The sequence below is a fragment of the Lampetra fluviatilis genome, chromosome 28, assembly GCF_964198595.1.
Source record: "Lampetra fluviatilis chromosome 28, kcLamFluv1.1, whole genome shotgun sequence".
NCBI classification, from domain to species: Eukaryota; Metazoa; Chordata; class Hyperoartia; order Petromyzontiformes; family Petromyzontidae; genus Lampetra; species Lampetra fluviatilis.
This window is the reverse complement of record NC_136302.1, coordinates 8,027,023-8,052,176: the sequence shown is the minus strand read 5'-3', so window position 1 is coordinate 8,052,176 and position 25,154 is coordinate 8,027,023. Positions and strand designations below refer to the sequence as shown.

The 25,154-nt window shown below is 44.0% G+C and overlaps 1 protein-coding gene across 1 annotated transcript in view; it reads left to right on the top strand.

Annotated features, from left to right (window-relative positions):
* Nucleotides 1-16,968, top strand: part of LOC144942740 (phosphatidylinositol 4,5-bisphosphate 3-kinase catalytic subunit delta isoform-like) — a 72,096-nt gene extending 55,128 nt beyond the window's left edge. The window contains exons 15-23 of the mRNA XM_078869614.1: nucleotides 294-393; nucleotides 2,715-2,896; nucleotides 4,260-4,366; nucleotides 5,991-6,069; nucleotides 8,562-8,729; nucleotides 12,410-12,533; nucleotides 14,886-15,031; nucleotides 15,503-15,635; nucleotides 16,551-16,968. Of these exons, the coding sequence (XP_078725740.1) occupies nucleotides 294-393; nucleotides 2,715-2,896; nucleotides 4,260-4,366; nucleotides 5,991-6,069; nucleotides 8,562-8,729; nucleotides 12,410-12,533; nucleotides 14,886-15,031; nucleotides 15,503-15,635; nucleotides 16,551-16,685 (1,174 nt within the window). The 3' untranslated portion in view covers nucleotides 16,686-16,968. The remainder of the gene's footprint in view (nucleotides 1-293; nucleotides 394-2,714; nucleotides 2,897-4,259; nucleotides 4,367-5,990; nucleotides 6,070-8,561; nucleotides 8,730-12,409; nucleotides 12,534-14,885; nucleotides 15,032-15,502; nucleotides 15,636-16,550) is intronic.
* The last annotated feature ends 8,186 nt before the right edge of the window (nucleotides 16,969-25,154 follow it).

Below are 25,154 nucleotides of genomic sequence, written 5' to 3'. Positions count from 1 at the left end.
CAGGGAGGGGGTGGCGAAGCCATGGGTCGAGAACCACGGATGTGATGGCTACACATGACACACTGTAGAGGCCCCAGCGTTTCACCGTAACATAAAATATATTTTGTCGTTTCTTGAGTTGAATCGCGACTTTTATACTCACGACGATACGCTGAAGAATCGAGGATCGGCTCAATTGAAATTTTGCCCCTTCGGCTTGCAAATCGAGCGCTCCGACGTCACGTTCAAGGCTGCCCGCTTCCGCGTTATTTTGCCCGCGTCGTTAAGTTGCTCGTGTTACGTGCTCGCCGCAGGTCAGAGATGCACGTTCCGGCCGTGTCGCTGCAGTTCGGCCTCATGCTGGAAGCATACTGCCGCGGAAGCATCGCACACGTGCGCTCGCTCATGAAGCAGGTGGGGTCGTCCGCACTTCACCTCTCCCGGCCGCTGGCAGCCGCCACCTCTGCCATGTGTTTTGTTAGAGTTGCACTGCGCGCTGTTCAAGTTTATTTTGTTTAATTGTGTGAAAACTCAAGAAAGCAGCCTCATTTGCAAGAGTCACCACATGGGTCACCAAATTGAATGAAGTAAATCGCGTACAAATCAGCACAGGAATAGTAACGACTCTGTCTCACGACAAATTGAAGATATTGCACACGTAATTCCATGCAGCGCAAATCGACTCGGGCAGATTGAGTACAGATTGTTGTGTGGCACGATGTCTGATGTTTTCGCTGCACACGCTTGGAGCTTCTTCAGGAGCAGGAACTGAATATTCACAGGAGCTGAATAGGAACCAAACAGTCAGTGGCTAAACGGGAACTGAACATTCACTTCCCCTTAGAATCTCCCAGCACGTGGGGGGGGGAAAAAAACGTTGGACGTCATGCCGAGCTTTACAGCGCTCCCGTGAAAACCGCAGTAGTTCTGGCAGCTCCTGTCGTGGGGTCAAAGCACAGATTGCATCGCGGTCACCGCGAACGCTTGCTATTGATTTCCCCACAGGTGTGCCCGCGTGAGTGCGTGTGTGTGTGTGTGTGCCATCAGTAGCGTTAATGGAGTGATTTATACGACTTCCAAGCAATTCGTATTAGCCCTGCTGGCCTCAATTCACACGTGGGATGGTGAGCAACGCGAGTCGGCGCCCGTGCTCAATTTGCTCGCCAAACCTCCGGCGCGCCCCGAGATGGTTTTCCCGTCGGGAGTTGCTTGCGTGCATTTTAAGGCGGCGATGGAATGAGGGGAGGCCACCCGCACTTTTAAGTTTGGCGAGAAGAACGAATCGCGTGAAGTGTTTTGGAGTGCTTTGAAACATTAATTGAAGCACCAAGTGGTTAGCCCTTGGTAACGCTTTGAATCAAGGATTCAATTGCACTGCAGACAAGGTCTTGGCTGATGTTACTTTCTGTAGGCTTACGCCCATTCCATTCATCTGTACCACGTGGTGCTTTGACTGCAACAAAAAACACTTCTTCATTGCCCTCCCCCATCAGCTGTGAGTAGAAACCTTAGCCTTGTATTTCAGAGGAAAACTTTTTGCAGTATCAGCGTAACATCCTGACGAGAGGCAGTGATTAAATGCGCTTCGTACGAATGAAATTCCTAAACTGTTTTCACAAACGATGGAGTCGTAGAAGCCTGAAGTGCCCCGTAACCGGTTTTTAACCTACCAGTCGAAACCAAACCCGCCTTGCCATATAGACACCACTCAAGGGGATCATTGAGTTATGAGCTATACCAGCACATTGCAAGTTTGGGTGGGGGGATTTCGGGATGCGAGGCTATTTATGAAAGCAGTTTTATACAATGACATTTAGATTTATATGGAATGTAAAATGTGACTGGGCTGGAGCGGTGGCACAGCGGTTAGCGCACTTACTGTGCTATACATCCAATTAGCTTAATTAATTTCACGGCTGCAGCTATAACATCAATGGCGAGTGATGTCTGAATTATTGCTGCGGCACAGTCAAGAATGAAGTACGGTTAAACAATCCCCATTACCAAACCAATCTTATTCGATTCATTCTCAGAGTTGAAATTTTGCCAAAGTAAGTGCGGCACGAAACAGAACGTGATTGTTTTTTTGTGCAGTCATTGGTGACCGATCACAGACCTTCAACATTTTCCCCTTCAGGAACCAGTTTAATCAGAGGTGGTAATATTCGTCTTGACATTGCTGCACGTTGGCCGACTTCCATGAACAGTGCTCTGGGACTTTTCAAACATTCAGGGGTTTAGTTTTTAACTCACGATCTCTCTGATGCCAGTGTGGTGCTTTGACCTAAAACTAAGCTTTTTATTTTACCAGGTAAGGCCCACTGAGCTATATCGCTCTTTTTCAGAAGCGAAATGGCCACAAATAGCCCAACGAAATGGTTTATTGTGTGGACATTTATAGCAGCCAAATACTCTAAACGCATATTTATCAATGTGGAGGGAAAAACCGGAGGACCCAGAGAAAAATCCACGCGACCACGGGAAGAATTTGCAAATTCAAAATATACAGGCGTCAGGGTCGGGATCGAACTCACGATCTCCGTCATACCAAGCGAGGTAGTTAACGTCTCGCCACCACAGCGCCCCACTGAGCCACCCGGCCACCGTGACAAAGTTGCCAGGGTTGATAGCTGGAAACTCAATCTACGCCGTAGGTATAAAAAAAACCCTCGGCATAGCTGGGGAGGTGACGGCTGACCTCGGCGTGCTCCCTGGCTCCCCCCCCCCTCCCGCAGTGTGAGGCGCTCACCAAGATGAGGGCCATCAATGACCTGGTGAAGAGCAGTTCCATGAAGTCGAACAACAAGGCGAAGGTGATCGACGCGATGCACGCCACCCTGCGGCAGACGTCCTACACGGAGGCGCTCACGGGGCTCCAGTCTCCGCTCAAGCCCTGCGTCATCCTCAGCCAGCTCAAGTGAGCATCTCGCATATTGAACCCGTGCTCGTTGTGCTACCCGCCGTGTGTGTGTGTCGAACTTTTTTTCGCACAGTACATAGCCAACCGTGCCGGTGGTGCACGAGCACAGATAACAAACACTCGACACATTCGTCAATAACACTGTGGCCCTTAAGAGGGGAAAATATATGATTGGCGACGTTTTGTGTAATGGCTCTTCTCATTGAAGAGGGCCTTTTAATATAAAGATGGGCCATTGCCTGAAATGTCATGTTTTTCTATTTTTTGGGGATTGCTTTGTTTGGAATACAGTTATGCTATGGCAGACCTATTGGATTTACACAGCCAATCTAATCAGTATAGGACTAAGACCCATATCTTGAAGAGAGGGTTTTTTACCTATCACATCTGGTACTCGCCATCAATGGTTTAAGCAAGCCTGACTGCTGCTGCTGAGAACACTGTCAAAATCAATCCAGAGTTTTGTTTTATCGAATCACTGCTGAAATTACATCCTCCAAAAAGGCCGTGCCGTTCACAAGAACTGTAAAATATTCTCTTTTTTTGCGTGGAGCGGCAGATATTTACGAAGGTAATACATTTCCCTGCTTATTTGTTGTATTCGTATGTACAGCCACATAGTGGGGGGAAAGTTATTTTTAAATCATAGCAGTTGCAGGTAATGTTATCGCTTGGATAATGAAGATATCATTTCTGGACAGGTGGTTATTGGTTCTGTAACCTAATTGATGTGTCAAGTAAATTTGGCTCCAAGCTCGTTTGTGTAAATTATTTTACTTTTCCCTGTTGCCAGTCCTGAATCCATAATGGGATTCATATTCATATGGCACGGACCATTACATTCCTACTCTTTGGTTCTTTCGGTAAAAGTCACGTAGGTGAAAAAAAAGAAAATTTAATTTATTTAATTTTCTTTTTCATCTACATGACTTTACCGAAAGAACCAAAGAGTATTATGAATCATTGCAGTCACGAAAACCTCAAATCTAGAATGAACATTACATTCCTAGCAAACCGATTGAGCCCCACCAGATAGTATTACATTTACCAACCCTGTAGGGATGGTTGACAAGTTGTTTCGTGCCTACTGCTGCTCTTCTTAATGGTCCTAAAATGTGTAGCCACTCGCAAAAATAACCGTGCTGTGAGAGGTCAGACACTCGGTTGGGGCATGCGGGTTCCACGTGGTGTTTCACGACTGTGCGTCAAAACCCGCGGCGAAATTAGCATTTATATTTGCGAACCTCGCACCGAAAAGACGTGCTGATTTTTAGCATGCTCCTAGGTAACATTACCGTCCGTACTCACCGTGCATGTGGTGTGTTGCTGCATGCATGTGTGTGCGTGTGCGTGCGTGCAGTGTGGAGAAGTGCAAGTTCATGAACTCGAAAATGAAACCTCTGTGGATGGTTTACTCGGACGAAGAAGGGCTTGAGCCCACAGGCGCCATCTTCAAAAATGGAGACGGTGAATGCTCGCATTGGCTGCTTTCGCAGTTAAATTCTGTGCCATCATTTTGTACATGTGTAGTGACTCACTCCCAGACGAGGTTCATAAGACACCTTTTATTCCTACACGTCAGGGAACTACAGACGCCCTACGTGCTTACACGCCAGTCACACATCCGCCTCTTGACGGCACTGCCTAGCTAGTACAGTTGACAAGCTGGCTAGCTAGCGGCGTCTTCAGGTGGTCGATACGGCGGCGACGAAGGTGACGGACAGGGACACGGCGAGGGGGGTCCACTCCCAGCAACAGCCCCGAGCCCCCGTCCCGAGCTTCCTCTTATCCTCCTCCTGGCTTGGCCTTGCCCCGCCCTAGCCACACCCCCCCCCCGCTCTTCTAGAACCTCCTAGCGGGTTCTCGGCTTCCAGATGGACCCCTGTCCTGGCCTTTGCTTTTTGTCTACTCATGCTGACGTGCTGTCAGTACCCCTTCCCGTCAGCAGCCCTTGTTATTACACTACACATGCACTGCCATTTTGTCATCCACTGCTGGGTTAAGGCCTCTCCATACCATGCGGCTTCTGGTTGATGGAGGTTGGGGAGGGGGAAGCATAGATATGGGTGCATAGAAGTAAGTACAGCAATGGATCTTGGTGCTTTAACCTCTGCTGGCCACACTTTTACTGACCCCTCATGTCGGTATAGTTCTTACCTTGGGTTTACACTCACATCTTTGCTTTTGAATTGAGGCTCATGCAGTTCGCTATGCCTGTACCGGTGCATTGATTAATCCAATAATGTTGGTTCTAAATCTCATTATACATGCGTCGAATCTTGAGCGTAAAAAGATATGTTTTAAATATTGTTACACGTTGCACTTAATTGGTTCACGTGATCCCCTCCAACCACTAGAGGCCGCTATTTTCGCCTCAGCGGAAAGTGATGCGGTCATCTAAGCTCGTAAAAATCATGGCCGAAGTGAAACTAATATTTAGAGAGAAAAAATAAATCACTTGCAAAAATGGAACGGCCACACTGGGAATGCAACAATGAAAGTGATATACAGAGTAGCAGAAGAGCTCGACATGGACATTTGATTTTTTTAATCTAAGTTCATCATATCGACGTGAGACAACATTTTGGGTTGATGATATTGGTAGATCAGACGCATTTGTGAACCTTCCAAACCAGCTGGGCAGCAAGGCGGCCAGGAGATGACGGTACAGCAAGTAGGTCCGTGATCCTGCCTATGCAGACCTTTGTCATTTCCTCATAGCCATTCATTCTCTCTGGATACTACTCCCTTTCCTCCCGCATGCAAAGCACTCGGTGGAATGGATTGTTGCTGAACGTCACGACGCAGTCTTGAGGCTCGTCGAGGCATTCCTGAAAAAATTGAACGTCACTAACTTACGCGCTCATTGACGTTGTAAAAGACTTCCGTGAGAATTATATTATTATTACATCACGGTACATTACAAAGTCATAATAAACTTTGTAACTTACCGTGATGCCGCTGAGGATGAGTGGAGGGCAAGGGTGAGGAGGTTTAATTACAAAATAAAATGCCAAATTATGCATGACCGTTGTTTGCCCCCCCCCACCCTCCCTCACTGATAACAACCAACTTTCACCGTGACACGCAGACCTACGGCAGGACATGCTGACTCTGCAGATGCTGAAGCTGATGGACAACATGTGGAAACAGCAGGGCCTTGACCTCAGGTGAGAAAACACGAGCGGTGTTCAGATTTCCGCAGCTCTCCTGTGACTGGCCCCCACTGTGCCATTGCCACCGTCTGTAATGTCACTGGGAGCTTGAGCCAGCACCGATTGGAAATGCCCCAAACTAATGTGAACCCCTGCCCCCCCCCCCCCCCCCAAGTAATAATGTAGCTTAAAAGGCCACGCTAAAAGTTGTTCGTACCAAAAGTTGTTCGTAACAAGATGATATTGCGCAACTATACATCATGAAGCAACGCACAATCAACAAGGGAAGTTTTTTTTTTATCAGCAGTGATGCGAAGCCAAGGTTTCAGTGATTTTTCCACATGGACTTTCATCCAAGCTCCTCTCTCCCCAGCTTGATTATAATGTTCATGCGGTTAACCATCGGCAGTGAGAATTTTAATGAGAGTTGTATGCCATCACATTAACTTTCTCTTTTGTTTTAAAATCTACATTTTCTCTCTCAGTAGTGAGGCCCTAAAATTACACATTTGCATTTGGAGCATACTTGCCCGTGTTGTTTGTTTTCCATTTGCAATAAAAAGCACAGTGAAGTGCAAATGTTGTGGAATGCGCTCATGAAATTTGGATTCTCATGGAAATTATTGAATACATTTTGGCTGTTATATTTAATTTAATTTTCCATATTCAACAGTGTTTCTGTTTAAATGCACGAGTGAACGATCGGTTTCCTGACTCCCCTAGTGCACTCCCACCGCCCGTGCCCCCCTCCCTGCCCCTTCCCCCCACTTCCTCGCCCCCTCCCCCCTCAGCCCCCACCCTTGCTCCAGCCTCCCACACTCCCGCTCTCCCACGGGCAGCCTCCAGCCAATCGGAATATGAGAAATGATAGACAAAGCGGTTATTTTTTTGTATTCAACACATTGGAGAATGTGTTTATCGGGACCTCCGTCTTAATTGCATGGACGGAATGTACATTCCTTTTTGTGGACGATGAAGTGTAATTAAAATTCCATCTCCGCAAGCCAGTTTGGCTAATATGGAATTCTTGCCAAATATGCTTCAGAAGCTTGTCTGTCTGCTTACATTGGCATGAGCACTGCACATACATGCATGCATTCATCATCATCAGCAGTCATCTATCCAATGATGGAATAATGCCTCACCCATGTCATCACTATCGTTCACGGTGCTGCTGATCTCATTGCTCCATCTCCGCGGTGGACATTCTGTCACCAGTCTCGTGCATCGTCCATGATCCCTTCAAACAAAGTCCTGCCCCAAACCCACTTGTCCACAATTGAAAAAACGTTCTTAGTGTTCCGATTACGAGCAGCCAAATACTCTAAAACGCATGTTAACTCTTCAGCTCATCATTGGTACCTCATTTGCCAGTAAAAAATATGATAATTGGTTTTTTACCCTTTTATCTGGCAACAAAACTGACACCTTTTTTACAAGGAGTCATGTTTGCATAGACCACAATACCTGCAGTCATAATGCAAACAAAAAACGTAACTCTGATAATGTATGCACTGTCCTTGAAGTTGATTGGTCCACACCAGAGACAGCTTTCTTTAGAGCCTAGTCTCACATGGGTTGGACCAGAGGACGCCAAAAGGCGCACAACTCATATTTTTTACTGGCAAATGAGGTACCAATGGTGTAAATGCTTACCCCGAGCTCTCATACTCTGATGGTGCATTGTCTTTGAGTTGTGCGCCTTTTGGCGTCATCTGGTCCAACCCATGTGTCGTCGCTGGTAATGCGCACTGATTGAAAAAAAAAACGTGTCTGTTGCTTTTCATTATCGAATTAAAATTTACAAAGAGCACTCCAACTTGCTCGCGCTCACCTCTTCAAACTAAGTCTTCGTTCCCGCTCCGCCTTCACGAGTTTGCCGTAGATATGCACACTCCGTTGTGTTCTCCAGTTGTGTCCCTCCAACAATGTGTTCCTCTTGTTGGGCAAACCTGTTGTGTACGACATTTATTTTTGGTCATGATTATTTCTTTAACCCAACTTTGCAGCCTTTTTGATTAAGTTCTTTAATCGCTTGCTAAACCTTCTTTTTCCATTGACGGTAGGAATTGTTATAATTGCTACATTGTCAGTTAATACTTTCACCACTTAAGTTTATGCCTTTTATTTTTCAAAATCCAGCATTTTTTAGTGCGTTGCTGACCTTCAAATACGGGCTATATGTGCACACGTCACCGTGCACAATAACTTTAACCATCCATCTCGAAGGAAAGTTACACTCAGGCAGGTGAACAGTGAAGCAGGGCTAATACTGATCGTCAGTCACACCACGTGACATTGTAGAAGACAAATGCTTGCATTGTCTACCAAATGATCCACCGTTATCCATTTTAATTATTCCGGCAATTATCCTTGCACTACGTTACCATTATATCCCTATCATAGGGTGTGCTGCCGCGGTGAAAGCCAGCCTGTCCTCGTAATTTGCTTTTCCATTAATTACAACTTTTGTCCTCTCAAACACTTGCCCCCCCCCCCCACCGCAGGATTGTCCCTTACGGGTGCCTGTCAACGGGCGACAAGACGGGCCTCATTGAGATGGTGCGACGCGCCGAAACCATCGCCAACATCCAGCTGGACAAGAGCAACATCGCGGCCACCGCCGCCTTCAACAAGGACGCACTGCTCAATTGGCTCAAAGCGAAGAACCCTGGGTGTGTGCGATGTGTGCGGTGTGTGCGGTGTGTGCGGTGTGTGCGGTGTGTGCGGTGTGTGCGATGTGTGCGCGCACACAGCGGTTAGCACGCTGCTTTACGAACCTGGCGGCCCGAGTTCGATTCCTGCTCACGGCCAACACCAGTGACGATTATCTGAACCGGTCATAGGTCGGCCCAGCCTCAAAATGAGTACCTGGTGCGGTGTCAACATTGTTTACTTAGGGAGACAAAGGCAACCGGTCATGGTGCTGGCCACCCACCTTTTTATGTGCTGTTGCAGTCTTCATAGGTGCTCTTTCCCCAACAGTCTGTTAAAGGCTTTCAGGGGATCTTTGACAGTGCACGAATGTGTGAAAAGCACTCATACTCTGCACTTGTGCATAAACCATCAGCGCTTCCTGAAGAAGTGCATTGTGGTCTCCTTGTCCTTGCAATTCTTGAGGGAAATGCGTGCACAGACAGCCTTTGCTGTGTGCTTTTTACACATTTTTGTGTTTTTGGAAGTTGTTTTTTTTTCCGGCCAGCACTTTTATTTTGTTGCGATGAGTTTCTTACAACAATTGGTTTATGAGTTTTGTATTGTTTATCATTATTTGATTTACCTTAAATGTACAGCTTTATTTTCCCCCTTTATCATAAAGGTACTAGCATATAATTTTCATATAATTGGTTTACATCGTAACAAAACAAAAAAATTCACTCTTAAAATTCGGTGCATGCATTGTGAGAGAGCACATGAGGAAATATTAATCAATGCATCGGTGGTGGCTCGCTCATCACATGCCTACTTTTTAGTCTGCTGGCTCTGTTGAGGAAAACGCTGTCAATGAGCACTCATTGACCCGATAACCAAGGACGTCACAATGCACATCGACGTTGACGAACACCTCCACCGCTGGTGCAGAGAAACGATTGTTTGACCTACACGACCTTGAATCTCCTTTGAACCGGAGCAGGCAGTTAGAGAGTCCACGTGCGAAAGTGGGGCCACTAAGCGACACTATGTATGTATGTATGTTTAACTTTTTTCGCACCGTACGTAGCCAACCGTGTTAATCGGAGGTGCGGGGGAAGGACAACAAACTAAACACAAAAAAGCAGTTATAAAGAAATGAGTTTGCAATCTAGATTTTAAAGTACATCGCTCCAGTGGCTTCCTGACATTGGAAGGAAGAGCATTCCAGACGGCCCCAAAAGCGCATCTGAAAGCGCACGATGATTATGGAAGAGCCGTGCGCTATGAAGTACCTGGCCAGCATTACAGACCAGGCCATGTCATCGTCATCATCATGAGTGTGACATTGGATAATTATATGACTTTTGTGGCAGCACACAAGTAAAAGTAGATTTATAACCAACACACTACTCACGTAGGCATACAAACAAAACTCCCCCTCTATGCCTGTTGTGAGAATAGAATTAAATGATACGTGTATGTGTGTTGGCTGAGCTCATCATTGCCCTGTCCTGAGTAATCAGGCACCACCGCTGAGATCCTGGTTTCACAGCTGGATATCTGCCCCCAGACCAATTACTCAAACGTAGAGAGTTGATGGATTTTTGTCCAGTTATTGATGATTGCACATGGAAAGCATCATACGATTTTGTAATTTGGCCTTGTCTAGCAGTAAGGACTAAAATCTATACGTATAAATTATGATAGACAATGAGGAAAACAGTTTACAGGAGGGATAGGGAATCTTGTCCTCACCGAGGGACGAATATGGCTTTAAAATATATTTTGCGGGCAACGACGTATTCACACACACACAGCTCGTTCCCTTGTCCTTGCAGAAAACTAAGTGAGTTAGCATGCTAAAATTATTAAACGGAGTTATTGCCAGGTCTAAAACATTGCCCTCTATCTTCTTGGTTCTTTCGGTAAAGTCACGTAGAAGGGAAATAATAAAATAATAAAAATTAAACATTAAATAATTCTCACGACGTTTCGGCCACAACGCAAGCAGCCGTCTGAATGAAGTTAATTCAGACACTGTCTTTCCGACAGACCTGTTCTTCACCTGAGGACGGCTGCTTGCGTTATGGCCGAAACGTCGTGAGAATTATTTTATTATGTTTTATTTTTATTATTTTATTATCTCCCTTCTACGTGACTTTACCGAAAGAACCAAGAAGATGAATCCCTGCAGTCAACGAAAGCTTTACATCGAAATTTTATTGTTTTATTTTTATTATTTTATTATTTCCCTTCTACATGACTTTACCGAAAGAACCAAGAAGATGAATCCCTGCAGTCACGAAAGAAGCTTTAAATCGAAATTATTTTATTATGTTTTATTTTAATTATTTTATTACTTCCCTTCTACGTGACTTTACCGAAAGAACCAAGAAGATGAATCCCTGCAGTCACGAAAGAAGCTTTACATCGAAATTTTATTATGTTTTATTTTAATTATTTTAGTACTTCCCTTCTACGTGACTTTACCGAAAGAACCAAGAAGATGAATCCCTGCAGTCACGAAAGAAGCTTTACATCGAAATTTTATTATGTTTTATTTTAATTATTTTATTACTTCCCTTCTACGTGACTTTACCGAAAGAACCAAGAAGATGAATCCTTGCAGTCACGAAAGAAGCTTTAAATCGAAATTTTATTATGTTTTATTTTAATTATTTTATTACTTCCCTTCTACGTGACTTTACCGAAAGAACCAAGAAGATGAATCCCTGCAGTCACGAAAGCTTTAAATCGAAATTTTATTATGTTTTATTTTGATTATTTTATTATTTCCCTTCTACGTGACTTTACCGAAAGAACCAAGAAGATGAATCCCTGCAGTCACGAAAGCTTTAAATCGAAATTTTATTATGTTTTATTTTGATTATTTTATTATTTCCCTTCTACGTAACTTTACCGAAAGAACCAAGAAGATGAATCCCTGCAGTCACGAAAGCTTTAAATCGAAATTTTATTATGTTTTATTTTGATTATTTTATTATTTTCCTTCTACGTGACTTTACCAAAAGAACCAAGAAGATGAATCCCTGCAGTCACGAAAGCTTTAAATCGAAATTTACATTGCCATTCTACTACCCAATTATTGCAACTAAGATGCTTCCAGCGACGGTCGCATTTGGTTTGAGGGCCGTTTATAAGTGGTGAGCCTCATGTGTCCACAGGACCTATGAGATAAAGTCGCAGGCCATAGGTGCCCCCACCCCTGGTCTAGAGTAAGAGAGTTAAGTCGAATGAAATTGAGAAGTAGGCCTTTGATGTAATTAACCAGTGGTACTCACTGATGTGACATGACAGTCTTCTGACTGCAGGAATTCAGCGAGGAGGTTTGCTTGCCTTGTGACGTATAAATGTAATCTCACCTTAGTAGATTTCGATTTAAAGCTTTCGTGACTGCAGGGATTCATCTTCTTGGTTCTTTCGGTAAAGTCACGTAGAAGGGAAGTAATAAAATAATAAAAATAAAACATAATAAAATAATTCTCACGACGTTTCGTTTATATATATGCTCCAAGCTTGGCAGTGTTTCATTCTTCACTTGAAGACGGCTGCTTGCGTTGTAGCCGAAACGTCGTGAAAATTATTTTATTATATTTTATTATTTTATTACTTCCCTTCTGCGTCACCTTAGTAGCTCAATGAGCAGCAGCGGTCGATTTTGTTCATCCTGAGAGTCTCGTTCTGTTGTGTGTTGGCACAGGGATGCTCTGGAAAGGGCTATAGAGGAGTTCACCCTCTCTTGTGCTGGCTACTGCGTGGCAACATACGTGCTGGGCATAGGAGACCGGCACAGCGACAACATCATGATTAGGGAAACGGGGCAGGTGAGTTTCTGATTGGGTCGTGTAACACACCAGTGGCTTGGCTATCGAGGGTGGAGGCGGTGCAGCTTGATCGGGGCCCCGTGGATGGAGGAGCCTGGGTGCTGCGCCACAAAGAGACGGGCGGGAAGGCAGTCAGAGCGGCTCTGTTTAATTTATAACAACAGGGTCCATACCAAGCACGCTGCGGTGGCGAGATGTTAACCACCTCGCCCTGATATACAGGACCTCGTGAGTTCGATCCCGACCACGACGCCTGTATATGTTTGGAGTTTGCATGTTCTTCCCGTGGTCGCGTGGATTTTTCTCTGGGTCCTCCAGTTTTTCCTCCATATTTATAAACATGCTTTTTTGAATATTTGTCTGCTATACATTCCACTTGGTAAGCCACTTGGTTGAGCTATCATTGGTGGCCAGGTCGTTTCTGAAAAAGAGCTATACAGTTCAGTGGGCTTTACCTGGTAAAATAAAAAGGGTTTAGTTTCTAGTTTAGTTTCACTTTCATACTTTGCACTTATTATTACTGACTGACTGATTTCTAATTATGACCGTGTTCCCAGAGGAAATAGAATCTTAACATGTTTACGTAAAGAGTCACAGGGTTAGTGAGACCAAAATTCAGAAATCTAGTAAATGGCAATAGAGTGAACCCCGTCGGTTTAATAGACGAATAGGGGGGAAGGAGTGTCCGTAGAATCCGATTGTCCGTCGATGGCCAAATTACCTATTTTGAGCACTAAACAACAACAACCGCCATTCGCCACTAAGTGGCGATGACTTCACCACGACGCTTGTGCCAGGCCATGTGCACCTTGAGGCCACGTGAAGTGTCGAAGGCCCGCTGGCAGGAGGTCACGGGGCATACCCAGGTGCCACGGGTCGACTGATTGAGATGACCGAGATTACTGGCTGATACACCACCTGTGCCCCCTACTGTGCCAACTTGCTGTGCTTTAGCCACCCGGCGCTCCGCTCGTTGTTGTGAGCGTCGCTCCTCCGCCCTCCGTTGTTGTTGGAGGGCGACTGCCTCCAACTGCCCAGTAGCGTCCTTCACGAGCCTCCTGAGCACTAAATCACACCCTACCACACGCAAACTACTTACTGATATATTGTAATGCTTTTCATAATAATAAAAAAAAGCTGCACAATAATAGTGTAATAATACCTGTACATACAGTGAGGGAAAAAAGTATTTGAGCCCCTGCTGATTTTGTACGTTTGCCCACTGACAAAGAAATGATCAGTCTATAATTTTGATGGTAGGTTTATTTGAACAGTGAGAGACAGAATAACAACAACAAAATCCAGAAAAACGCATGTCAAAAATGTTATAAATTGATTTGCATTTTAATGACTGGACTAGTTTACCCATTAACGGACTGAGTCCGTTGCTTTGGGCAAAGTCCGTTTGTTCTCTGATCTTCGGACAAAACTCGTCATTCAGCAGATTTTGTCCGTTAAATCCGAGATCCATTGAATGGATGTCTGTTAAGCTGAGGTTTTACTGTAATGATATATAGCCCATTATCAATCCACTGCTGGATGAAGGGCTCCTCATACCGTGTGGGTCATTGCGATTGTTTCACCATACTGGACAGTGTGAGTTGGTGAAGGTGCAAGAGCCGGATCCAATATCCCTTGCCGCTGACGTTAGCCATGGCTGGGTTGGGAATTGAAATGGATCACGAGGTTTATAGTGTAGCGCAGTAACCACTGCATGGCTGTTATTCATGAGCAACTACATGATGACCATAACGTTCTGTTCAAAATATGTAACTTTACCCACCATGTTTAGTGTCATTTCATGTGTTTGACAGTCCTGTTGGGGAATACCTGTTCACTTGCGATAAAGTAGTAACAGTAATACTATCCTTTATTTATCTAGGACTAGCTTTACTACCCGGCTTTGCCCGAGACTTGGAATCTTGTCTTGGATGAATACACGGCCTACACAGAGGGTTGGGGGGGGAATGCATGACGTCAGCCGGCACATTGCGTGACGCTGCCGCATGTGCTTAACATCACAGATGTGACATCACTGCTCACTTGCCGTGCAAAATATATGCATTATTGCGCCCCCCGCCCCCCAAAATACAAAAGTCTATTTTTATACGTTTTACATTGTGTACAGTCTGGAAACTACCCACGTGCCAAATCTCAAGTTTGTTGCATGTCGGGAAGTATGCTAAACATTTCGAACAGACACACATATTGACAAATTTCCTTTTTATATATATATAGATATGCAATATAGGCCTGCTGAGTCACGAATGTGACCTTGGTTAACATCGGACAATTTGTACGAGCAGAATATTTCAAACGTGCAATGGCCCCTTTTCGCCCGGCTGCTCACAGCTCTTCCACATCGACTTTGGCCACTTCCTGGGAAACTTCAAGAGCAAGTTTGGCATCAAGCGCGAGCGGGTGCCGTTCATCCTCACGTACGACTTCGTGCACGTCATCCAGGAGGGGAAGACCACCAACAGCGAAAAGTTCGACCGGTGAGCCTTCCGGCGTAGCTGCAGCCCTAGCTTCCAAAATGCACATTAACAAAAACAAATCAATTGTTCAGTACGTCGCGGAGCAAGACTTTTTACTAAACGTCTTGAGACTCGTCGAGGGTTTCCTGGATAAGTAGATTAAAAAAATTTCGTAATTGTACTTTTTGCCACCTGTTTTGTTCCAACGGGATGTCTATATTCCCAGTGAAGCGTGCAGAGTTTTAATTGCGATATAGTAGCACATTTGGTTGACCTTGTATAGTTGTTTTGACCCGTTGTGGGATTTTATCCTGAACAACCGAGCCACCTTGGCCCTTCATCGATGTGGCCAATTAATGAAAGGATTGAGTCACACGGGCTGAATGTGATGGAAAATAAATAATATTTTGCAACAAACTTTGGGGTGGCAACTTGGCACCGCAGTCACGAAGCACCACGACAGCAACTAATGAAACCATTTCCATGCTTAAGGTTCCGCAAGTACTGTGAGCGGGCCTACCTGATCCTAAGGAAGAACGGCCACCTCTTCCTGAACCTCTTCTCCCTCATGCTGGCAGCTGGCCTCCCAGAGCTCACGTCGCCGAAAGATATCCAGTACCTGAAGGTATGCTGACTTTCACTAAAGTTCTGTTCATCATCACCAGCCATGACCTAGCCATTTGCAGATGTAGGCTTCGCCACGGCATCACCATCTCTCGCGGTCTCACGATGTATGCCAACAAGCAGCTGACCTCTATCTGGCGTTTTCCTTCCATTGGCTGTCATTCAATTACCAGCATCGTCCATAGGCCATCATCACTTTGCCCCAGTGTGTCATGCCCAAGTCCACTTGTTTATTTCTTCTTAACGATCAATGTGACATCTGTAACTTTAGTTTGTTCACTGATTCATGCATTCTTCTTTTAATGTGTCTCAGTGTAAGACTGTAATGCCCAGCATGCATCTACTACCCATGTTTCTTCATTTATTCTTAGGCTCTATTCGCTTGTGTTCAATTCACATATCATGGCATGTATAGTCACTAATTTAAAACTTTCTTTTAGCATGATTAATAATAGATTTTTGGGTTTGGCCACAAGAATCTGGCCAAACTTGTATTGTTAAGAACCCTCCACCACCTGACAAAGCCAAACATCATGTCCTGTGTATCAAAGGTTAACGCATCAATGATCACCGTTTCAGCTCACTGGTGAGTTGAAGAACAATCCTTACAACGAAATTTAGCAGCAGTTAGATGAGGCGTTTCTTTTGAAACGACGTCAAACATGATCTGGATAAGGTCCAGGGAGTCATAATAACAGTCCAGAAAGTTAGACTCACCGTGTCACCTGATCCAGTTTCTGAAATAGGTGTCGCGACCTCACAGGAACAGCCAATCGTAATATTGTCTGCGAAGAGCCTCGCGTTAAGTTTTCACTAAGCACGTTTGCACATTGCTTTTCGTTATCGAATGAAACCTTTCAAAAATGAACTGCATCCTGTTCCCGCTCACGTCGTTATTTCCCGTGCGCCCCTCCAGGAGACGCTCGCTCTGGAGAAACGAGAGGACGATGCCCTGAAACATTTCTGCCAAAAGTTCAACGAGGCTTTACGTGAGAGTTGGAAGACCAAGGTGATGTGGATGGCTCACAATGTAGCAAAGGACAATCGCTGACACGCGCTACTCATGTTGGCGCTTGCGAGGCACACGAAGACGGCGGGATGGCACGAAAGTATCGAAGATATGAAACGTCAACATTTCGAACTTCTTGGAAACACTCATCCAACCGTCGACCCAGTGTTGTATGTTTCTACAGTCAAAATTAGTTCAGAATTTCAAACAAAGAGCCTGACAAGCATTTTTTTGTGAATGCAATATATTTTCTAAGTTATTTTTAAACTTTGTATTGTTATTATTAACTTTGTGGAAATTTCAAGTCGTACTGGGTTTTTTTTATTGTGCAGGGGGGGGGGGCGGGGGGGGGCTTTTCTTATAATTTTTTTTAATATAAGTCAAAGACGAATAAGATTCAGAAAATGAGAAAATTTACTTTTGGAATGGCCGTTCAGGAACTTAAACGACAAAGGAAGAAGGATCGCAAACACAACAGAGTGGTAATTGTTTAATTGCACTGCGAGACTGTTGGGACAAGACGCATTTCACACTGCAGGTAATGCCAGAGTGCGCCACTTTCTGGCTCTTGCCGTCCTGGGTTGTGGCGAGGAAATAGAAGCCACAAATGACCACCCATATGAACGGCATCAAGGTATGAACTTTTCTTTTTTCATTAACTAAGGAAACTCGTGAGCCGGGTCTGACAGCACACCGATACGACGGGCCAATTCGCATGTTCGGTTGTTTCCGTCTCGATTTGAAGCTGTCGAAATTATTTGAGAGCTGTAGATAAGCTTTGTCGTGTGTTCATTTACGTTTCGTTGTTTGGGGGAAGCAGGATTGAGAGCGCGCGCGCGCGTACGTGCTTTTCTTTTTTACATGCTTCTATTAGGAAGTTGCTGGGCACAAGTAACTTAAAATTGCTGTTTATTTGCGGCTTGCGTGCCCAATGAATGACAATTCACGCTAACCATGACAGGACTACTGAAAGGTTACGTTACTTGACAGTCAAAGGAAGGAAGCACATTTGGCTTTGGTTCTTTTCTTGCTTAACTAACATGATCAAGTTTTTCCATATGTTTGTTGAACTTTTCTCAATGGAGCATGCTCCTCTTTTTGTAATTTTGTCTGCATGGAAGACTTGATCTTATTAATTGTAAAGGGTAATTTAATTTTATTGAACAAAGTATCATGGCTACCAAAGACAAGGGCATCTTTTAAAAAAAAATCATCCACGTTATTACAAAAAAATCTTACTTTTAAATGATAATGTCTGCCATACATTTTTAGCGCCGATATTGACATTGTCCATATAGGGTTCCTTAATTAGTGATGCATTTCCACAAAAGTTAAACACTGAGATCGCCACATTTTCATTTGAAGCAGATTAAAAACAGCCTTGCCCATGTGGCATCATCACATCACTCAACAAAAAACGAAATCGCCGGTTTTAATGGTAAATTCAACTTCGGGTGAGTTGCCATGAAAAAGACCACAACACGAGTGCCTTCTCAATTGCACTTTATTCTCAGTTTTAAAATCGAACCCAGCTGCACAGGTTTTGGGATTTTAATAATAATGATAATCTCGGTTTTCTATAGCGTAACTCGCACCAGGACTCAAAGCGCATCACACGCAGCTTAAGTTTAAGCTTAAGAGATAGCCCGCTGGAAAAACAGTTGAGTTTTTAACACGCGGTTTAAAAAGTCTTAAACTCTTATTCCCCAATGGACCGAGGAACGGAATTCCTCAATTGCCGAGCCTGGCTGCAAAAAAAAGCCTCCATCTCTCAGTAGAATGAAGACTGGTCTTAGGAATAATGGGTAGTGAACCACAATCGAAAGATTTCAATTTTCGCAGTGGAATGTAAAAATTCAACAGATCGGTGAGATATTTAGGAGCGAACTCATCCAGAGCCTTAAACGCGAAAATAAAATCTTGAAGTCGATACTTTACATGGAGCCCAGTGCAAGGAGGAACGAATCGGAGTAATATGGTCACACAATTTCAGTCCGGTTAAAACCCAAGCAAGCAGCTGAGTTTTTAATATATTGTAGTCAATTTAGAAGACTTTTTTAGAAACGCCAGCAAGCAAGGTATTACAGTAATCTAACCTCGATTATGTGAAGGCATGCAACAGCCTCTCAGCATCAGGAAGGGACAGTGTAGGTCTAAGTCAAGCCAAGTTTTTGGAACTGCAGTGGTATCATAGTCAATGCTTCCACTTTGGCGCAGCTGGGGTGCAACGATGCCGGTAGGTGTTGTCAACCGTTGACGGCTATGCAGGAACAACGAGCTATGCAGTTCCAATGGAGCACATGTACATTATTCAGTAGCATGCAGTGTCTAGCTGTTAGACAAAAGGCACGCATATGCAGTAATATAAAATGATGTTTGTATCAGCAGCAACAGCAAAACCATCATCATCATCGTCATTCTACACACAATGGCACGATAATGTACAATCATGTTCATCTGCGTTCTTTTCCCGGAAGCATGCTCCAGTTTCATTGCTTCATCTCGTATTCACTTGTCCTCGCAGCTTGCACTCCAAACCCTGGTTTGGATATTTATGCAGATTACGGCAAACGTTTAAACGTTGTCAATGCTTTTTTTTCCTGCTGTGGGAGGTGCAGTCCTGGCTTGCATGTTGATTTAAAAAGAAATATTTTAAATTAATTGTTGCGTAACAGAGACTATGCGTCTCCTGGATGTATTGAGAATGTAGTCCAAGCCATTGGTTTTTCTACATTTCGTGTCCTCTCCGTAATTATTTTGCACCATCTGCTCCAGTTATCTCACCAAGACCCGTGCTTTGTACATATTATGGCCTTAATGACTGCTTTACGGGGGGGGGGGGGGGGGGGGTGCGCATCTCATGAGGAGCTTGTGCTTTTAAAGACGAATCGTTACGAGTGAGATGTGGTCGTGTTGTGGTGGCCGTGAGAGGCACAGACAGAGGTGGGGAGGGGTGGGAGGGGACATGTCACACCCGGCGGGCGGTCATTCTGTGCAATACGCGTTGGAATTGATTGCACACGATGTGGGAATGTTTTTAAAAAAATGTACGTTGAAGACTGTCTCATCACTGAATATTAACGTGGGGGTTATTGCCAAGGGAGCCCGGTGGTCGGGGGGGGAAGTTTACACAAACGGATGGTCAGCAGCACATTAACAACATTCAGCGGCACGAAAGGGGGTGTTTTATTTGCATCTTGTGGTATATTGACGTGCTTGCAAGTGACGACGGCGGAACGATCGAAAAGCCTTTATTACAGTTTTGAGATGCAAACATTTTTCTTACATTCCAATATAGGGCATTTGATTTACATTTTTGTGGTATTTTTTTCGATGCTTTAAGCCGCAAATGGTGTAATATGCGTTTGCATTCTTTTTTGTACACATCTCGCATGCATACACGCATAAACACGGGGACATTTGACGCAGAGTTACAATGACCAATTTTGTAATAGTTTTTTTTTCTGCGCTTCCTTACTTTGTCACGAAATCGCTATTCATTTAAAGTTTACCTTGAAATGTCATGCATTCTCAGAAGGTGTTTTCACAATGTTTTGACCCCCCTTGTATCGCACACTCACTGCCGTTCTTTCAATTGGCTTTTTTTGCAAAACAAAAAAACTGTGCTTCTGTGTTTATTGCCATCTGCAAGGTGGAGAACAGTGGGATGAAAATGTTATCATGCAATATACTGAAACTTCGATGAAGACATAAGCATGCTGGGTACTAACTTATAAATGTACAATCACGTATGAATATAGTTTAAAATGTTTTGCTCTGTATATAATGTACCAGAAATAGTATTAAGTGTGCAAGTGCATATTCAGGCCCACTGCTGTCTACCTTGCGAGTGGTACGTATAATATGTAGCTTGTTTACATTGCTTCACTTCTGCTTCTGTGCTAAAACGCCGTTGCTTTTAATGCATGTGTGCAGGTGTGTGTTGTTTTAGCATGTTGGGGAGTGGTTGGCGCAGTGGTTAGTGCGCTGCGCTCCGAGCCTGGAGACCCGAGTTTGATTCCCGCTCACGGCCAACACCAGTGACGATTATCTGAACCGGTCCTGGGCATCCCCTAGGTTGACTCAGCCTCAAATTAATTCCTGGTGAAGTGTGCAAACATCGCCACTTGGGAGATGAAAGTGGCCGGGTGTGGTGCTGGCCAACCACTCGCACGTATACCGTCCCGGCCTCGGCCTTCATAAGCTGATCGCTACCCAGCACTAGCCCCAAAAGTCTATTAACGCTATACGGGAGATCTTTGTGATTGTTACGTATGGCATGAAAACCTAAAGCGTTTCACTTTTTAAACATATGATTGTATAGCTTTTGAAGAGGATATACAGTTAAAATATACCCCAATTGGAATTAAGTGTGCAATTTTCTGGGATGTGTATGGTGCTCTTTGGCCATTTGGCTCTAAAGACTACTGATATCAGAGAGTGATGCTGTGGGAATTGGATGACATTTCAGTAGTTTATTTACCAAGATGTTACGCGGCCTAAATTTGGTAGTTTTAATGTAAATGCATTGTTTTGCATTATTCCGACTAAATAGATTGTCATGTCTAATGCAATGAGGAAATTATCTTAAGATTGAAATGTAAAATAAAGTAGTAAAATGTGGCTGTAGTTGACAGAATAACACTGTAAGCTCTCGTTTCCAAGATGTCTTAAATTCAGTTTTGGCACAAATTTGCTTGAATTGTGGGGAATATCCACACTATGGAACATACATAAATTTGCAGTGTGTGGTTAAAACATTTCTAGATTTCATCTGGTGCAGCAGCAGCAGTGCAGTGGTGAGCCACTTTGCTTTTAACCCTGTGAACACAGTTCGATTCCTGGCCCTGGCTAATATCGGTAGCAAGTGACTTCTGAACCAGTCTTAACCCCTGACCCCCTTTCGGGCCCCCCCTACCAACCCTGCCTTACGAACCTGCACTGACCAGTGTGGTGAAACCTGGTCAAACATGCCCCATGACCAACACTGTTCTGGGTGGCATTTATTCAGCAGTGGATTGACAGGAGGGATGGAAATGATAACTTAATTATTATCAATGACATGCACAGGTTGTACATCTTTGAGGGTGGTGTTCTTTTTCAATTACGCGTCCTTTCAAAAGTCTGTGTGCGTGGGATAAATGGATCGTCCATTAAACAGGTTTTTTTGGGTTAGATCGTGTAAATATAAATGTGGATAATACCATTTCGTATTGGAAGCCCCCCCCCCCCCTCCCCATGTTAACCCACTGAATTTTTATCGTAAGAAAAAATTAAACCGTAGCATTTCACGTCCAGTTAATGTTTCCAAAAACATGTGAATTACATATTAGCTTGATACATTTATTTCATTGATTAGGGGATTATTTCTGCCATCGGGATGGCAGGTAAACAGGGCAGCACCTTAAAATGTTTTTGTCACAAAGTCGCTAAAAGTTTGGCTTGAAGTGATCCGTTCTTTCATCTTTTTAGTTTCGACAGCGCGTGACACTCGTAAATGCCGGGCCACTAAACCCATTGTGCTGCCAACGTGAAAATAATGAATTTATCTCCACACCGAGACCAAAAATTGGCACCTTGAGGTTTTTTTTACTTTGGGCAAAGGCAACGATTTAGGTTTCAGTACTCTATTGTGACACCTAAAGACATCTTGACTGCTCCTAGCCTGTGGAACTCAAAGTTAGCCTTGTACCAATTCAATCGGTACCCTACTCAGTCATTCAATACATTTTCATGATGCAAGTCTACGATTGGATTTAAGATTTGAGGTTTTTTTAATCTTTCCTTGGCGCGGAGTCCTCTTAATGGGTTGTATGCGGGGGTCAGCGAACCAGTCGCATCCAGGCTCTCCGATGTGTATTCGGGTTGTATTGAATGTTCAGCACGAGTGTCTTGTGAAAGCTCCCCGTCACGAGGGGAGGGGGGGAACGTCGGACATCGTGCCGAACAACACGCACGAAGGTGCAACCCAAAGAAAAACAAGTTTGAGAGCAACGCGGCGCAGTCGCGAAAATCTACGCAGCGGTCTCGTAAAATATACGTACGGAACAACAACAACGGATTCTTGCGCGACGGGATGCACGCGTTGCGAACGTAAGGATTGATTTGAATTGATGTATTGTTAGCGTGCCTACTCAAAGTAATCCCGATGAGCACAAGACTGATCTGGCTGTCAAGAGGCTCGTAATAATTTCGCATGCTTAGTGAGTAGAATGAATTATCCACGAGTGGCGTACTTGAGTGCAAAAAGCTGCGAAAGTGGAGAGAGTGACGTCGAGTAGAACGGAACTTGACGACGATGACAGTAATTTCTTCCAGTCTCAAACGGCTGTCACTTTTGCACTGGGGCCCTCAAGTTGCCCAGACGAAGACGCCCTGAAAATACAAAATCAACCGAGAGCGTGACGACGAAAAATGTGCGTCAGAAAAAATACGTTTCAGTTGCGAGAAAGGATATGAATGTATATGAGCTTTGTTTGGTTGTTGTTCTGTCTGTTGAATCAATATAAGGCCTGCAGACAAATGTGAAATTCGATGTGCTAACTCTGTAACATATCTTACACGCATTGCACGTGGCGCGTGCCCGTGTGCACAGCCTGCCAAGGAATATTTGCCTTTGTATTGAAAATTGTTTGTATATGAATGTTGCTTTGCTTTTTTAAAAATAAGTTAAATTCTAGTATACCCAGTACATTGCAGGTGTTTGGAAATAAAAAGACGTTATGGCATTCACGTGTAAATAGCAAATGTGCAGCTACAGTACAATAAAAATATACAAACAAAAGTTTTCGATGTTTTTTGTTGTTCCGTTAAATTTTAAATGCGTCCAGGAGATGGAACAATTTAGTAAAATGACGTAAGCTTGTGCGCGGGTGCTTCGTATTACGTTCGTTAAGTACAGAATATGTTTATACTGGTAGGAACCTCCTGGTTCCACCAGCCCACAGGGGATTATTGTGTCCATCCGTCGTGCATCTGAAAATGGGAGGGTGGGGCTGGGTGGGGAGGGCCTGGTCACCCCGTGGTGCCCTTATAAAACTCAACGTTTAACCTACTCACGCCGGCTTGTGCCCGCCCTCACAGTCGGGCATATTTGCGGAATACACCACACCGCCGTTGACCCTGGCCATTGACCGAGCAACCCAACGTTCCTACCAGCTCCCTCCGCAGGAATGTGTTTATTACATCCTTCAAACTGTTCAGAGTAAGTAAGTGGGCCTGGGCAGGACCCGTCGCTTTGATGGGGCGATGGTCAAGAATAATGACGTGAGTGGCTGCCAAGGAACGGAACGCGTCCGAGATTACGTCCACCGAGGGCGCTGGAGCGGTGAAAATCAGTTTCAGTGTAGGTGCTCAGTCGATCCACGGTGGCTAGGAGATGTCATCTTCCTCGCCTGGTTTGCAGGAGGTCGGGGATTCGATCCCGACCCTGACGCCTGACTTTGCGCGTTCTCCCCGTGGTCGCGTGCATTTTTTAAAAATCCTTTATATTAAGTTCAATTGCTTTCTTGCGCACTTACGACCGTGCAAATATTTCGGTCGTTTTTTAACCCACTTCCCGTGATCCAATCGAGCTGACATTTTGCACACAGACTCGTTGTGCGTGACAATTTATTTTCGTGAAAAAAATTTTTCCAAAATTTTCCACTTTTTAGGAAACATTTTTTTTCATATTTTATTTAAAATACCAATGTGATAAAAATGAAACTCTTACTCAAGAAAAACAGAAATGAATAATAAAATAAAACCGATACCACGCATATAAAGGATTTATAGTGAAAACTTTGTTTTTACGGGTTAATATTTTTTAAATCTCCGGGTCCTCCCGTTTTTACCACACGCTTTTTTTAATTATTACACGCTTTTATTATTTAACTCACTGTTGTCGTATCCTCAAATCTTGTAACTCAATTTTTACCCACTTCCCAATGTGCTATCGACTGCAAACTTGGTATACTTATGTCATACTGATGACAATACTACATTCTATCATAAAAAAATTGTACCTTGTTTTTTTATGCTATGTTTCGGCTTGGGTCTAATTGTCCACGCTCAACTGACGTTGCCTTTAATTGGCCACGGTCCCGTACGTTGTGGCAAGCTTCGGGGCCACTTCCTAGAGTCGTGGAGTTCTGTCATTACTCGTACGGTACATTTCATAAAAGCGTGTTTAAAAAAAATTATATTACTTTTCCCTCCACATTTAGAAACGTGCGTTTAGATAATTATTTGCATTATTCGGCTGCTATAAATTTCAACGTGATAAGCCACTTCGTTGAGCTATCATTTGTGGCTTCTGAAAAAGAAGCTCATAACTCAGTGGGCTTCACCTGGTAAAAAAAAATAGTTCCGTTTTATTTTTTTAGTGATTCGCTTTCATATACTTTGCACTCCTATCCTGTTTTTTTTGGTATTGTTGCAACGTTCTAACCCACCCCTACTGGGCGTCGGTGAAAAAGAGCTTTATAGCTCATCGGATTCCTCCAGTATATAAATACATTTGATGATTCT